General features: G+C 40.3%; 2 protein-coding genes across 5 annotated transcripts in view; one reads left to right on the forward strand and one right to left on the reverse strand.

Annotated features, from left to right (window-relative positions):
- The first annotated feature begins 1005 nt into the window (after positions 1-1005).
- Positions 1006-11539, forward strand: CCNH (cyclin H). Of its 4 annotated transcripts, XM_027671330.1 has the most exons (9): positions 1009-1140; positions 1260-1382; positions 2558-2631; positions 2911-3121; positions 3431-3594; positions 5405-5475; positions 7958-8069; positions 8620-8680; positions 10557-11539. In XM_027671330.1, the coding sequence occupies exons 1-9, from the start codon at positions 1024-1026 to the stop codon at positions 10599-10601; spliced, it is 978 nt and encodes a 325-aa protein (XP_027527131.1). In that variant the 5' UTR covers positions 1009-1023; the 3' UTR covers positions 10602-11539. The 4 variants fall into 4 exon arrangements, with proteins under 4 accessions (XP_027527128.1, XP_027527131.1, XP_027527127.1 ...); XM_027671327.1 differs by lacking the exon at positions 8620-8680 and having other exon boundaries at positions 1006-1140; positions 1269-1382; XM_027671326.1 differs by lacking the exon at positions 8620-8680.
- Positions 11540-12007: 468 nt separating this feature from the next.
- The window catches only part of RASA1 (RAS p21 protein activator 1), a 54789-nt gene continuing 50087 nt past the window's right edge, over positions 12008-16709 (reverse strand). The window contains exons 22-25 of the mRNA XM_027671325.1: positions 15812-15900; positions 14921-14998; positions 13644-13778; positions 12008-12988 (exon numbers count right to left, since the gene is read on the reverse strand). Coding sequence (XP_027527126.1) covers positions 12905-12988; positions 13644-13778; positions 14921-14998; positions 15812-15900 — 386 coding nt within the window. The 3' untranslated portion in view covers positions 12008-12904. The remainder of the gene's footprint in view (positions 12989-13643; positions 13779-14920; positions 14999-15811; positions 15901-16709) is intronic.

The following is a 16709-nucleotide window of genomic DNA, read 5'->3' on the forward strand; positions in this document are numbered from 1 at the left end:
GAGGTGTAAGGCAAAAGTCAAAAGCCTGCAAACTCCTGGAATGCATAAATCATTAACCATTTCAGTCTCTGACAGCATGATACCAGCCAAAGTTAATGTAGGACTAAAATCAGTGAAGTCAATAGTTGGTTGGTATCCATAAAACTTAAACTCGCAAGCCTTTGAAATACAGATTCTGAATAGTGAAAGGTATAAAATCAATGGAGACTTAAAAAGAAAAAAATCCTGCTTTATCTCGTATACTGCTCTTGTCCTTTTCAGGAATTGTCATTCTTATTCTTACACATTGTACCCTAAGACTGATGATGTGAAGTGACACATTGTCACTCATTATTCTAACATGTGGGGTTTTATCATTTCTAATTTGTGATGGAACTGTTAGTGTTAGATGGACAACAAACTCATTTTGGTATTTTTGTATCTGTGGTTCTTGAAACTGAAGTTTGGTCTGACTTCAAGCTGGATATGTTAAGTTCCTGTAATTTAAGGCAAAGGAATGATAGATTTAGACTACACAGGCAATAAAATTATTTTCTGTGTAGTTTAAGAAAAGAACCTTTTACATGTCCGCCCACCAGGAACCATTTTAACTACAAATCCCGTGACAGTCCACATGTGCTCTACACACTTTTTTCACACACTTCAAGTACAAGCGCAGTAATATCTAAAATTTGTTGGCTGAAGCACAAAGAAGAGGCTATGAAATGCTGCTTCCTTCAATCATAATTAGATCTTATACACAATGGTTCTTTGGGAGAGAGTAAATGACTAGTGAAGGAATCTAAGGGAGCAAGTTTACACGGCTAAAACTGAAAGAAAAACAGAGCTGCTATTCCGCAGAAGTTTATCACGTTGACGGGGTTTTTTTTGTTTGTTTTAATTTTGTTTTTGTTTTGATTTGGTTTGGATTTTTTGCCACAGTTCTTATCATTCCCGCAGGAACTCTCCCCGTCCCGCCTCCCTTGGCGGGCGCTGAGGCGACTCCCGGCGAGCCCTGCGCGGGCGTAGCCATGTTATGCAGCCATGTTCCACAGCAGCACCCAGCGCCGGCACTGGACCTTCTGCGGTGAGGAGGAGCTGTCTCGGCGCCGGGCCGAGGCGAACCGCCGGGCCCGGGGCAGGGCTGCAGCCACCGGGAAGGTGCGCGGGGCCCGCGGGGCGGGCAGGGAACGCGGGCGCGGGGCAGAGGAGCAGGGCCGCGGGGCGGGAGCTGAGCGGGCGGGGCAGCCCGAGTGAGGCGCCGCTCTGCCTCTCCCCAGGTGCCGCAGGGCGACTTGGTGCTCCTGGAGCCGCACGAAGAGCTGGCGATATGCAAGTACTATGAGAAGCGGCTGTTGGACTTCTGCGCCGTGTTCAAGCCCGCGATGCCGCGGTCTGTGGTGGTGAGTGAGCGGCGCTGGGACCAGTCCACCTCGGCCCCCTCCTTCTTTCGCCTGCTGCTGTTTGCTTGGCTTGTTCTTGAAACCGCGGATGTCTTTAGAGCTCATTTCTCTCTTTCAGCATTGCAGTCTGTGCCCGCTTCTTATATTTTTTGTTTGTTTTCTGAGCCGTGCAGCCATTTCAAAACGAGTTGTTCTCAACGTGATCTTCTGCTTGTGGCTCTTACACTTGCGTGGGTGACTGGACTGCTTTGTTTGACTGAACTGTTGTGGTTTGTACTCTTTAGCAAAGGGTAGAAACAAAGTAATGGTCGGTGGTCGATGGTAACGATTGATGTTACAATAAAACGACGATGATACAGTAAAGCAGTCTCAGAGAAGCTAAAGAAGGCAGTCCTGCGTTTGGACTGTCGTTCTCAAGCGCTTGTTTCTCAAGCACTATTGCTTGTCTGACCACAGAATAAGCTGGATCAGCGTTTGTACTGGCAGTTAACTAACCTACAAAGGAGAAAGAAAATTACGTTGAACTGACTTGCCTTGAATGTAGGCGAGCGTTTCAGAAGGGAGCGTGGGGACCTACAGCTGAAGCCGAGCCATTAAGATGAATAGCTTGTATTTGTGCCCTGTTAGTCCTCCCTTCTTCTGGCAGGTGTGGTGAAGAGTGCCCCCCTTGAGGATCCTTTGAAAGGTGGCAGTAGCTGCCATGGCACATTCTGTGAAGCCAGACTTATATTTGAGAGGTGGCCCCTGTAGAGTCTCCTCAAGCAGTGATTTTGGAAAACACCTGCTTTCATGTTGATAAATATGTTGCAGAAATTACTGATCTAAAAATTCAAATGGTTAGGATTGCTTGCAACTTCTGGTGTAATATTTTTTCAGTCTTTGGTTTTTAAATTTCATTTGAATACCAGATTTTTCTCATGAAGATACTGTAGGGTTTTTGAGCATTGTCTTGCAAAATATGTCTAAAAATAAAAGAGAAGATTTTGTAAGGCTGTCATATTGCCGGCATAAATGAAATATTTAATGATGTGGCTTTGTGTGTGTCTTAATGCCTTAGTGTATCCTGTATGCCTGTAGTATATATTCAAACTTGCCTGATCTGTGACTTTTTTCTAATGTATTTATTTTTTCTTTATCCATCTTTGTTTCTTCCCTCCCCATTTTTTTCAATTTAGGGAACAGCTTGCATGTATTTTAAACGCTTTTACCTCAATAACTCAGTGATGGAGTATCATCCTCGGATAATAATGTGAGTTATCAACACTTCTAGACTTATTCTGCCAAGTGGAACATTGGAGGTATAATCTTTTATATGTGTAAAGACCTGAAAAAAAGGAGAAAGGAAATCTGAGAGCTTAAATAGGCATTAAGACAAAGTATGGTCTGTTTCACTTTCCATTTGGAAAAATTTATTGTCTTCAGAACATGGTGTTTTGAAGATGCAAATTTTGTGAACAGAACTCTTGATAAAAGAATCGATACTCCCTAAGTCAGTTGTTGGCTTTTTGTTTTTTTTCCCCTCCTCAAGGCTAACGTGTGCATTTTTGGCCTGTAAAGTAGATGAATTTAATGTATCCAGTGCACAGTTCGTTGGTAACCTTCGAGAAAGCCCTCTTGGACAGGAAAAAGCTCTTGAACAAATACTGGAATATGAACTGCTGCTTATTCAGCAACTGAACTTCCATCTCATCGTCCACAATCCATACCGGCCATTTGAGGGATTTCTAATCGATTTGAAGGTAATAAAAAACTGTTTGATGTGCTTCATGCTCTGTGTAGTAAAGTAATACAAGTCTGTCATGTGTCATGTTAGAAAACTTTATTTCCTTTTGTGCCTGTGATCTTAAAAGATCTAATTACTAAAGTGATAAACAAATACCTTAAAGATGGTTGTTTATTTTTGATCTTTAAGCTTTTTAGGCTATTTTTGGAAAAAGAGGAAGGCCTGCTACATTTTAGCTTTGTAAAATGTTGTTGTTTTTTGTGTTCTGAGCTCACAAACAAGAAGGAGGAGCAGCCACTTACTTTCCTAAATGATTACTTTTTAGACTCGATACCCAGTGCTGGAAAATCCTGAAGTTTTGAGGAAAACAGCTGATGACTTCCTCAGTCGAGTGGCTCTGACAGATGCATATCTGCTCTTTACTCCCTCACTGATAGCTCTCACTGCCGTATTATCTAGTGGTTCAAGAGCAGGAATTAATATGGAAAGGTAATGTTTTCTTTGTAGAGGTATGATTTAAACAGTTTATTTGGTTCCTGTATAAAATTATTTTGCTCCAGGCATTCTTAACTAGTAGAATTGTGTATTTACTGATTGTTAGCACTGTTATGTTCTTTAGGTATGTTTCAGAATTGTAGTGGTACTGTTGGTTTCACTTTCAAAAAGTAGGTGATAAATGTGGTTAGTTGGTGTCTGGTTATTATATGCCTTTAGAAGAACAAAAAAAAAAGAAACCTGACAACTTTGCCTCAGTTAGAACAGTATAGGATTTTCAGACTCATCTTAAAGATTATGATGAAGAAAGTGGAAATACAGTAGCAACTGAGTTTCTTAAGAACCACTTAAAGAAAAAGTAAGATTTTTAGTTCCAGAGTCAACTGAAATGACACTGAACTGACAGCTACTATGCTGAAACTTAAGTGCTATATTTGGCTGGTACAACTGTTCATTTTCCATGGAAACAAACTAATGCTAAGGTGCTGTTTTAAATCAGTCCCCGCTTTCCATTCTGTGCCCTAGCCACTGGTGTTTGCACAGGCATTATCAAACACTTCCGTACTTTTGCTGAAATGTGTAGTTTGTTTGGTTTGGTTCTCTTAAAGACAAAACATATGCTTTTCTTCAGAAAAACAGCTCAGGTGGTTCCTGAAAGGAGCTGTACCTGGCATGTTAAAATCACATGCCTGTGAGCATTTTGCATCTGGAGTGTAACACCTGCAGGCAAAATGCAAACAGTTCTTTTTAAATAAACTAGTTACTTTTAAATAAACCTCCTCTAAATGAATCTCAGATCTCTCTTGTTCAAAAAGAAAGAGTATTATCTACAGGGTTCACTGTCCTTTCAAAATTTTATAAAAGCATTCAGGTGCTTACTTTAACTTGAAACTTGATCTCCTTCCTAGATCTGTAATTCTGTACTGCTAGTGCAAAAATTAAGAAAAGCGTGTTTGCAAAAAGTACTAAAATAATTTGTAGATAGCATGGGAAATGAGGTATCTGAACTTCGTTTGCATGTTCAGGAAGAACTCAAGTCTTAGTGACCTGTCTGCACTATGCAGTCGTTACAACCTTGTTATTTATTATTTTACTTGAGTTTTTGCTGCTGGATATGAGAGAAGCAAATGCTGGGTCTGTGGACCTGTCAGCAGGTGCACCTGCAGAGGTGGGAGAGAACACTGGAGCTGTCGTTCCCACAATGGAAGGGATAAAACTACTTGGTTGTTGTGGGTCTTGATGAGGAGTTTTGCTCATGTCTGTTGGGGTTTTACCCAGGCAGTATGTGCATGTATTAGTGTTCTTACTGAAAGGAAGTTTGAATCTCAGTAGGAAGAAGAAGGAACCCACAGGCTCTTACAAGACAGCATTTAGGAATGGCTTTTAGCTGCCAAAAGAAGCAGGCCTGTCTTGCAAGCTCTGTTGTCTGTTGGTCAGTCTGAAAAACACTCTTCTGTAGTTTTGGCTTGTCCCATAGTCATACTCTGCAACAGTGTGATGTTACCATAGAATCTTATACCTAATTTGTCTTAGCTCTGTGAGGGTTATTTAGAAATGTTGAATTCTGCAGTGTTGGAACTTCAGTTTCTCACATGGCTGGGGAATACTTTTGTCAAGTTCTTATAATGACAGATTTGCTTTTTTATCACTTTAAAGCACTTACATAACCGAAGTGTTCTTACTTAGTCTAATCATAAACCTCTAGCAGGTATAAATAATAAATAATACACTTTTTATTAACAGATAGTAACTGCCACGAATAATTATGCACTTTAAAAATTTATTCTTCTGTGTCTCTTTGAAGCTATTTATCAGAAAGTCTTATGCTGAAAGAGAACAGATCAACCTTATCCAGACTACTAGATGACATGAAATGTAAGTAAACATTGGAAAAGTATGATAAAGAGTATCTAAAGAAGGAAAAACCAAGTTTTTCCAAATAACAAAAGCTTTAGACAAAAGGGTCTGTGCTTCAAGTGGTTTTCTTCACCTCAGGGCATGCATAAGGTAAGTAAAACATGGGCAGTGTGGATGGATCATGTGGATGGAAGGGGAGAAACACTGAGACACAATGAACAAATTAAGCAAATGAAAATGAAATAAATGAAAAGAGAAGTGGCCTGCCTGATGCTTTCAGACTAGCAGCTGACTTAAAAGTTAGAAATATATTTTGGGAACTAGATAATGTTTTTTGTAAGACAGGATTAAATGACTTTTCAAGTCACTGTGTCTTAAAAATTGTGGCTTCAGGCAAAGCCTGCACATTACTACTACTACCACCAGAGGGTACCTTTTGTAAGCTGAATGATTGATGTGAAGTGATATGCCAGGATTTCTACTGGACTTCTGTTTTGCAGCTATCAACATATTTCAAAAGATGCTTAGCTTCACTAGTGTGAGAGAAATATGTGTGTGTGTGTGTGTATATGTATATATTTTACAAATATCAAGAATACTACCATAGTTTAGCTAATAGGGAATATAGTCTGCTGATTATTACCTTTTTTAATTAAGTGAAAAGGCTGGGATATGAAATTCCCGTAAGTAATCAGTTATTTGATGCTTTAGGCTAATGCATGCATTTAAAATGAGAGTGGTAGCATTGAAGCTTCAGTCTTTGGCAACGCTGACTTAAGTAGTGAATGCACCATACAAGTCATCAGGGTCTACAAATTCAATTTAAATTGAATTTACAGAACTTAAGGTGCCCTTCCCTTTCTCTTCTAACAAATCCAGTCTTCAGGTTTCCATTGCTGAGATCAAAGGGAACACTTGGATCACTTAGTCGTCTCTTCCATTATTCTGGAAGGGAGCTTTAGCCCAAAGGCAGCTCTTCCGTAAACATATGATGGTTGGAAGGGAATTTATGAAGCATTTGTAAATGACTTTTACAAAAAGCTGGTCATAGAGAAAAAATTCTTGTTTCTTGAAAGGTAGCTGTAAATGTTACTTGCATTATTAACCAGACAGAAACCAGTCTTTTTTTAAGACAGAGGTACAATGCTGAATGCAAAAAAACCCTGTGTATTTTGAAGCTTGTTAGCACAGTAACATGAACTCTATATTATTAGAGTTTACCTTGAGGAAATCCAGAGTGAAGTGATGCTAGTGACTTGTTTCAGTGGAGTTATAATGAGGGAAGAAAGGAAAAAGTGTTGGCTCAAGCCTGGCTATGAGGGGTAAGCAGTAGCAGCAGCCATGCTGCTGATAAGCTTGTCATGGGCTGACCCCAGCTGGACACCAGGTACCTACCAAAGCGACTCTATCAGTGACCTCCGTAGCTGGGCAGGGGAGAAAAAATATAATAAAAAGCTTGGGTGCTGAGATAAGGGCAGGGAGAGGTCACTGACCAGTCACAGTTGTGCGCAAAACAGACACAGCTGGGGGACATTAGTTTAATTAACTGCCAGTCAAATCAGAGCAGGATAATGAGAAATGAAACCCAGATTTTCAAAGACCTTTCTCCTGCCACTCCCTTTTTCCTGGGCTAGGCTTCACTCCTGAATTCTCTCCCTCCAGCACAGGAGGACTGTAGTCAGCTTGTTTCTGCCACTCCTTCCTCCTCAGGGAGAGGACTCCTTACACTCTTCCCTTGCTCTGGTGTGGTGTCCCTCTGTAGGAGACAATCATTCATGAACTTATCTAACGTTGGTCCTTCCCACGTGCTGCAGTTCTTCATGAATTGCTCCAGCATGGGACCATTCCATGGGGTGCAGTCCTTTGGAAATGCACTGCTCCAGTGTGGCTACCCCATGGGGTCCCAAGTCCTGCCAGCAAACCTCCTCTATCCATGGGTCTGCAGGTCCCTGCCAGAAGCCTGCTGTAGTATGATATTTCTAGAGGATCACAGCCTCCTTCAGGCACATCCACCTGCTCCAGAGTGGACTCCTCCACAGGCTGCAGGTGGATCTCCATACTGTTGACTTTCATGAGCTGCAGGGGCACAGCTGTCTCACCGTAGGCTTCATCAGGAGCTTCATCAGCAGGGTAATCCCTTTTGGTGCCTGGAGCACCTCCTCCCCCTCCTTCCTCACTGACCCTGCTGCCTGCAGGGCTGTTCTTCTCACATATTCTCATTCCTCTTTCCAGCAGCACTTACTGTTGCACACGTGGGTTTTCACCCCCCCCTTAAATCTGTTAGCCCATTGCTGATGGGCTCAGCCTTGGCCAGTTGTAGGTACTTCCTGGAGCTGGCTGGCACTGGCTCTGTTGGACACAGGGGAAGCTTCCAGCATCTTCTCACAGAAGCCACCCCTGTAGCCCCCCCACTACCAACACACCTGGCTATGCAGACCCAACACAAGAAGGCAGAGCAGAAATTACTTATGTGCTTAGAGCTGCGTTGTTGCCATTGTAGGCATGAAAAATCTCATCAAGAAATATGAACTGCCGAGGGCTGAAGAGGTTGCTGCTCTAAAACAGAAATTAGAGAAGTGTCATACCTTTGAGCTTGCACTTAATACAAACCCGTAAGTAGATCTTTGTGTTAAAATTCTGCTGATTTTATTGGTATAAGAACATGAATTTTTTATCTATATGAGTGATTGAAAATGAAAACCTCTAAATGTGCACACAACGTTCACATGCTTGCTGTGTGAGTGTCTACTGGGAGCTGAGAACCAAGACTCAACATAGTGCTTTCAGAAATACATAAATACCTTCTTTTGTGCTGATTTGCACTGCAAGCTGATTAAAAAAAACTAGAATCCTGGGTGGCTTCTAAGATCTGGTGACTTGATGTTGTATGCAATGAGAACTAAGGCCTTTAAAACCATGTGATTAAAACGAATTGTGTAAAGGGTTAATGTTTTCTTAAGAATTATGTGGAGGGCAAAGAACTTGCTGATTTTTCTTTTCTGCCCTTTTCACTTCAGTAGACAGTGGACTTCGAGCAAGCTTCTTGTTGAGGCTTTTGTAGTTTTTTATGTGACAAGTGTGCCCATAATCTAATCTTGTGGTCAAATAGAAAGAGTCTAACTTATAAAAATATCTAAACATTTCACTTCTCATCTGGGTTAGGAAGAAGAGGAAAGGTTATGAAAATGATGAATATGTTGCAAAGAAATCCAAAATGGATGAGGTCAGTAAACCTTTTGTACAGGTACTTGTTTTTCCTCTCTGAACTGCCAAGATAAAAATGACACAGCTACTGAGATAAACTTATGCATCTGTACTACTCTTTTGCTTGTTGCTCAAACCAAATCTTTTTCAACTTTTTTTTTTTTCAAATGAGCCAGATTTCCTACTAGCCTGTGCTTGCAAGTGTTCTTATATTATCTCAGTCTTTTGTGGGGAGGGGGAAGAACACGCAGGCCATCCTTTCTGCTGTTTCTTGTGCTCTGAAAGTTTTTATTTACTTTATTTGGCTTCTTGCTCAAAGCAGAAGCCAGATTCTGGACTAAATTTCTACATCAGCCACTTTGCCAGCAAGGCTTGCATGAATTACAGATTGGTAGCTACTACTTCGGGTTATAAGACCAAGTGTAAAAAAGGTGGAGATAAACTGATGAGTGTGACTCAACAAATGAAAACAGAATTAAGGCAGTCCTTCACATCTGATCTGACCACCTTCCAGAGCTTTTGTTTGTAACCATGGACTGGAAATTGTAGAGAGTCCGTACTGGAAGGGGTGAAGAACCGTGTTTAACTGGACTTCTCTTGTTACTAAAGACACTGCATCCTGACAGTCTTTGAGTATGGCATTTAGAAAAATGTGCTAAAGGCTGAAGAGGGTTGTCTGCCAAAATCTGAGGATAAAATGCAAAATTTGTGTCTTTTTATAATTCAAGGAGTCTTGCTATTATAGATTATCATAGTAGGTTGATGCTACAGTGTCAAACTAGAATCTAAAAAATTATTTAAACAAGATTATAATAAAACCAGCATTGAAGGTATGTTCTAAGTAAATGTGGAACCTTGAACATATTTTATAACTATGCCATAAAACCTTTGACTAGTGTTTACTCCAGATGCCAGTCTTAAAAAGCATATTGAAACAGGCAACTCCATAAAACAGGTACTGGCAAAACTTTTCACTTTCTGACACATAGAGAACAGCTCTAAATGAGCTCTAGAGATTTCACTTGTTCCCTCCCCCAGTTTAATGTGAATTAGTTATGCTCTATGGTTTGAGGCATTTTTGATTTTTGGAGCTTGTTATTAATTCATAATTCTTTTTCCAAAGGAGTAACCTGATTGGATAAATTCACGTAGCCTACAGCATTTCATGATAGGCTCTTGCGCAGTTCCAACAGGTCCTAAACTCAGGACTTTTCATTACTGATGTATCTGAACTGCCAAGGGTTTGTACTTGTGTAGTTTCAGTTCTGAGTAACTGTCACATGCAAGAGCAGATCTGAGCTGGCCAGGACCTAAAAGAGAAAGTGTTCTTAACTTTTTGAAAGCATATAGTGGGTGCAAACTGCTCAGACCTTGAGGTTTCATTAATCCTGTTGTTAGACTGTAGTATACAGGTGCACAGTCAGTTTTAATCTACACATTGTTTCAAATGATTTGTTTGCAGCTGAAGGTTAGTATCAATAGGAAGGCCAGAACTGGTATGGAGAGCTCATCAGACTGAAAGATAGAGGAAACAGACAAGGTAGTGGTTAAACACTGGTGACTCAGCTTCCAAGGTGATAAGGCCATAAAACAAGATAATGGTAAGAGGTTGCAGTATGAGCTGTGGTGGAAATCTCTACATAGCTGTAAGAAGCATGAGCTAAACCTCAGACTGGTGCTGCAAGGGGCTGCTCCATGACTGTCTCCATGTAAGAGTAGGTATGGATAACTAGCTTTAAGTTTATAGGCCTGACTTGCCACAATTTATAATATTTTTTTAGTCTTTCCTCTGTTCGTGGAATCCTTCTGTGAGTTCTTAAATTCTGACCGTAAAGAACACACAGGACACTACATGCACACATTGCTCAAGGTATTGTGTTTTTCCCTTCCATTAGGAAGAGTGGACTGATGATGATCTTGTGGATTCTGCATTACCTTAAAGGAAGAGGGACTCCTACCCCTCCAGGAACAAATTTGGTGCCAGGTGTGACCCTACCTGCCACAGGTTCCTTATATTGTGTCATACAGTTTTTATGCTTTTAGTGTTTATCTTGGCAATAAACCCTATTACTTTGCTAAAATAAAATTAGTTGTGGTTCCATTAAACCCTCATCCATGAAAGGTCAAATATTAGCAAGAAATACTTGCTTTTAGAAATATGGCACTCATCTGTGGTTTGGGAACAGTTTGCTGTGCGTGAAGTGCAGCCACTAACTTGTTTCATTTTCATATACCCCATTGAAACATAAACAGTTCTATAATACACAGACTTAAATGCAGCTTTGGGCATTGCCCAGTTTCATTTTCTTTGCTGCATTTTGTGTGTAATTGGTAGATTACCCAGGTATCTCTGTGCTCGACAATTTTTTTTTTACCATGTTGTACTGCCTACACCCAGCCACCTCAATCCACAAAATAATCCATTTTATACACTCTGTTAAGATCTAAGTATGGCAGAATAAGACATTGTTAATTACTTACTCCTCTCAGATGCAGTTTAATACAGACTTCACAGGGTTATGGGACAATCTAAAAAAAGACTTCTGTGGTACCAAGGTCTTGCAAACAGGTGTGTTGTCACTATGGAGAGCATCACCTGTGCTTGCTGAGTGCAGTACTTGCGACACTTGGGAGCTCTCAGCTGTAGCACTGGACTCTCATTTCAAGGAAACAGTTCCAGCTGGACACCAGGGCAGCTGTGCCACTGGCAGAGCCACTATAATACTACAGCAAAGACCCAAAAGTAAAGTCTCTGTGATTTCATGTGACAGTGAATTGAAAAAGCAGTTCTGATAGACAGGAGAAGCAGCAGTGTAGGTGTTCTAATGGTGTATCAACAACATTCATGTGATAAAAATTACTTGATTATCTCAGTCTTGTAATTGAATCTCAGCATCCTTTTATTCCCTATTATTAGACCACTGTCTAGAAAAGTAGCACATGGTGATGCTGCAATGCCCTCTGAATCAACAGCACATTTTACTTTTCATTTTTTTAAACACTCTGTGGCAGTGCCATGGGCAAGGACACCTTCTACTAGATCAGGCTGCTCCAAGCCCCATCCAGCTTGGCCTTGAAGGCTTCCAGGGATAGGGCATCCCCAGCTTCCCTGGCACTGTGCCCGTGCATCACCCCACTCAGAGGGAAGAATTTCTTTTTATTAAATCTCAGCCCACCCAGGATGTTTTAACATCTACTTTCTCACCTTGTGATGTACAAATTAAGGCATATGGAGAAGGTAATGCTGTTCTGAGGATTTATGCTGAAAAAGTGACAGTGTGAACATTTTAAAGTACACCGCATGTAGAGACACTAAAAAATTTCCACAGCAGCCAAAGTTAGCAAGTTTCCATACAGTTGATATGCAGCTTGATTTATTTTAAAAACTTGTTTTTCACTTATAAAAATAATATTTATGCTAGACTTACAGTACACAAAAGACCAAACAATACCTATTTTATAAAATGGTTTAATGAACGCATGCATGTCTGATACAATGATCAATAAATTTACTGAATTCAAATTATTTACTGTTGTAAACATTTTACAAAAGCATTGTGATTTATCCAGATATACAGTTCTTGATGGAAGAACTATTCAGACTGAATCAGTGGCACATCAAAAAAATAAAGCTGACAAGACCCATTCTGCATATTCTCTTTCCACATAATTCCAGCGAGAGAAACAGTATGGTATAAAAAGTGTACAGTAAAGATTGTTTCTACCATAACGTCAGATTCTGAAAACTGTAAATACAAGTTAAAAGTGGTTGAAACAGTCAAAAGTCATCATTATTGTCACCACTCAGAAATTACAGTAAGAAATGTTATCCAGTTATAGGTAGTTGTCAGAATGACACATTTCTTCTCATGTCAGTTGATAATTGTTTTCCAACCAGACAGCAAAAACTTTGGCAATCAGAGGTGCTGAAAATAATTTTCAAAGTCCAAGACACAGTCACAGCATTTTCACTGCGGAGGGTGAACTCTACACCAAGGCTCAGAGGTTGTGAAAACTGTTTCCAAGTGGAAAAAAAAGTGCAAATGTCCTGCACAGATAGCTTAAAAAAGCTGCTGGTACAATTATTCACCAACAGGATCTTTGTTTTCTTTTTGCATAGTTCACACATCACTGGGAACGTGACAGGGTGTGCTGTTTTTGGCAAGAGCAAGAAGAAAGTGGTACTGGTCTGAGTTGCCATGTCAGGCATGCTGGATCCATGCAGAATGCAGGTAGAGGGCTGCTACCTGATGTTGTTAGACACTGAATACTGATTTTGTTTTTGTTGTAGCAGTTCAGTAATGGCCAAAAGCTTCTTAAGAACATGCTGTAGAGAGAGAGTCAGTAAACCACACATTAGCTACTGGAAACAGAACTGTCCTCCCTGAGCAGCATTTTCAGCATCAGCCCATCAGACCTGCGAGTAGGTAGTTTATTAATTTTTAAAAAAAGTGTCTTGATTCCTTAGTAAGAGAAGTCTAAAACAGCACTATGAACTCTGCCTCTCCTCCCATGGATCTTCTTGCTGCTTCATGCTTTAACAGGGAGGCAGAGAAAGCATACAGGTGTTTGCCACGTTTACAGGTGTACAAGTGTACTGGCAAACTAATGAGGATAAATGAGGTATTAAAAGAAAGCTAATTTAGTTCTCAACTGAAAAAAAACCAAGATCTGAAAACCAATGACCCAGAGAGCCTGTCAGGATATAGTAATTTTGTGTGTTTAAGGCTAGAAACTAAAACTTCCTCTGAAAACTCAAAAAAATACCCCAATTTGGTTTTGCTGCATGAAGAAACAAAACTATGGACTAAGTATTTACCTTCACAGCTAATAACCTCCAGGTGAAATGCCAGTATTTTAAGATGTTTATCAGTCACACTGCTACAGAAATACTACAAAAGAATCCCAACATTGAGGAGCTACTCTGGACATGCCACCTGTACCTGTGATGTGTTTGCTAATCCTGCCTGGTGTTACCTTACCTGCATCACACCTCGCTCATTGCTGAGCGTCCGGAGCTCGTCCGAGTGTGCCACGCAGATCTCGTGCAGGGCTGCCAGATCCCGGGACAGGTCAGTCCGAGAGTGCTCTGTAGTGTCTGGGAGCTCGGGAACATTCTTCAACAGAACAAAACACAGATTTAGGATGCCAAGACCAATTTTGGTCTTTCCAGCTAAATCTCCAGTCCATCTTTCTGTTGTGTATTGTAGAGCACTGGGCAATCACCAACCATATGAAGTTCAACAAGGGGAAGTGCTGGATTCTGCACCTGGGATGGGGCAGCCATGGGTGTAGGTAAAGAATAGGGAATGAGATGCAGGAAAGCAGTGCCATGGAAAGGGACCTGAGGGTCCTGGTCGATGACAAGTTGCATATGACTCAGCAGTGCCCTGGCAGCCAGGAGCCAACTGTGTCCTGGGGGGCATCAGGCACAGCATTGCCAGCTGGGCGAGGGAGGGGATTGTCCTGCTGTGCTCTGAACTGGGGAAGCCTCACCTTGAATATTGTGGCAGTTTTGGGTACCTCAATACAGGAAAGATATTAAGCTATTAGAGAGCATCCAAAGGAGGGCACCGAAGATGGCGAAGGGCCTTGAGGGGAAGCCTTATGAGGAGCGGCTGAGGTCACTTGGTCTATTCAGCCTGGAGAAGAGGAGACTGAGGGGAGACCTGACTGCACTTACTGCTTCCTCATGAGGGGAAGAGGAGGGGCAGGCACTGATCTCTTCTCTGTGGTGACCAGTGACAGGACCTGAGGGAATGGTCTGAAGTTGTATCGGGAGGTTTAGGTTGGATAATAGAAGAGGTTCTTCACCCAGAGTGGTGAACTACAATATATAGAATGCATGCAGTGACACTCTTGGCAATGCTAACCAAGGTTCGACCTAGGAATTTTTAAACCAAAAATTAATTTCCATCTCTGGTCAAAACCATGTGACAAATTATACATAAAAAATTTTGGTTTAAAACATGTTTTGAAGGTTTGTATTGCTGGCAAAAATTTCTAGTCTCATGGCTATAAAATCTATTTTGAGCTTCTCACATTTACTGAGGCAAATAAAGTCTAGGAAGATATTTGATGGGTTTAGTTCCATATAAGAGACAAGCAATCTGTAGTCTCTAAACGTGCATAAAAAAGTGTATTCAGTTATAAGCATTCAAAATTTATGCACTTTTGAGCTAGTTAATAAGAAGTGTAAAAAATTCTAATTTATAATGCTGCTATGTAACTTCAGTAAATATTTTTTTTAACCACTTACCCCAAGTTCATCCAAGAACATGATCATGCGATGTTTGTTGCTCTTGATGAATGGATTTACCCCTTCCATATATGGCTCCTGGTAATTTTAAAGAGCATTCATTAACAAAGTAATACCAAGATAATTGTCACATCTGAAGGGAACATAGCGCAGTCAGGCAAATGACACTGCAAAACAAGTATGTAAACTGGATTAATGTTATCTTTTTTCAAGTGAATTTCTAATGTCTGGTGTGCAACCAGACAAAAGAATACAGAATTCAGTATTTTCTTGTATCCCGAAGATTGAGAATCTCCAATTCAGAATTTTTCTTACACATGGATACCGATATGAATTTGCATTAAGATGAGTGTCTCTCAATACCTGGCTGCAATGAACAGATGCTCTACTTTCAGAGGCATGATCAGGAATAAGTGTCCCCCTTCTTGTTTTTTTTCATTAACTCTTACATTCCAAGTTCTGTGTGTCAGAGAAATAACTATAATGCCAGCCTGAAGTCATGTTAATTATGCTTACATCAACAAATTTATTTTTAGCAATGTTTCAGCCTGGGAACTGAGACAGACCAGTTACTGCTGGCATTCTCTTAGTCTTATAATTGAAACTTTATTGAAAGCTTGGGCTTTTTAGTGCAATATGTACACTTGACTTACAGCATTAATTATGTCTAGCAGTATGACAGTAAATACAAATAGAGTTTGAGGTGCTCTTCCACAGAAAACACCAATCTAAGGAGTGATAAATCTGAGGTCAGAGTGGGGTAGGAGAAGAAGTCAGAGGTTCAGCGTGAGAAAATAGCAACAGATTTTTGCATGCATTACACAAGTACATGTAAAAAATGTACTGGAAACATAGTTCCGCATTGTCCTCTTTGCGTAAAATTATACTCACCTTAGCTCCAAATTCAACCAGATTTGCTAAATTCTGCACAGACTTGGCGACCAGCGTCAGCGTTCTTGCAGCAGTGGGGGAAGGAGAATCTGGCAAGAGTGCAAAATAGAGAGTTACTGGCCATTCATTTAAAATTAACAGCAGTCCCATATAAAAAAAGTTCTTTTCCCATTCATATTTTTAATTACGTATCTTTAACATTATATAAAGTAATTTTAATAGTATAACATCATGTGAAAGATGTCACTTGATGAAATAAAACAAGTTGCTTTAGTGATGTCCAAAAAAAACTTGTTAATCTGACTTTTTACACCTGCAGTCACAGTGCAACCCAAATTAGGAGGTACCTAACTTGCAAACTACCCGAAGATAATAAAATGCTAAAGAAAGGATCCAGGCCATGTTTCTCAAATGCTTTCTCCAAAGCATGTACAGAAATTATTACTGTGTGAGAGAAAGAAAGAAACTCTGTTCAACACAGTTCTTCTCAGTCACCTTAAAGACTGATGATAGAAAACATGCTACATTGTCTTAAAAACTGTCTATGAATAAAGAAAACAAGCTTTTCTGAACCAGATTTTTTATTTCCTTCTATTTTTCACCCTTTCTGAATGCTGCCCCTCTCTCTCTCATCTTTAAGATTCTGTATTTGAGATTTTACTATATTTAATGAGTCAAAAGACCTCTCCAATGGCTGGAAGCCATGTCAGCAGGACATTCAAACAAGTTGTTCAAGAATGATTTTCTAGGCGCACAAATGTATTCCAAGCTCTGCAGGAACACATGAACTTTATAAATCTTGCTCATTTCAGAGACACCATTAAATTCAGCCATTAACTTTGGCACTGCACTGTATTAAAAGCAACATATGAAGATCCCAAAATTCCATTTTTCACAT

This window comes from Neopelma chrysocephalum, unplaced genomic scaffold (genome assembly GCF_003984885.1).
Source record: "Neopelma chrysocephalum unplaced genomic scaffold, ASM398488v2 Primary Assembly neopelma1_97065, whole genome shotgun sequence".
Classification (NCBI taxonomy): domain Eukaryota; kingdom Metazoa; phylum Chordata; class Aves; order Passeriformes; family Pipridae; genus Neopelma; species Neopelma chrysocephalum.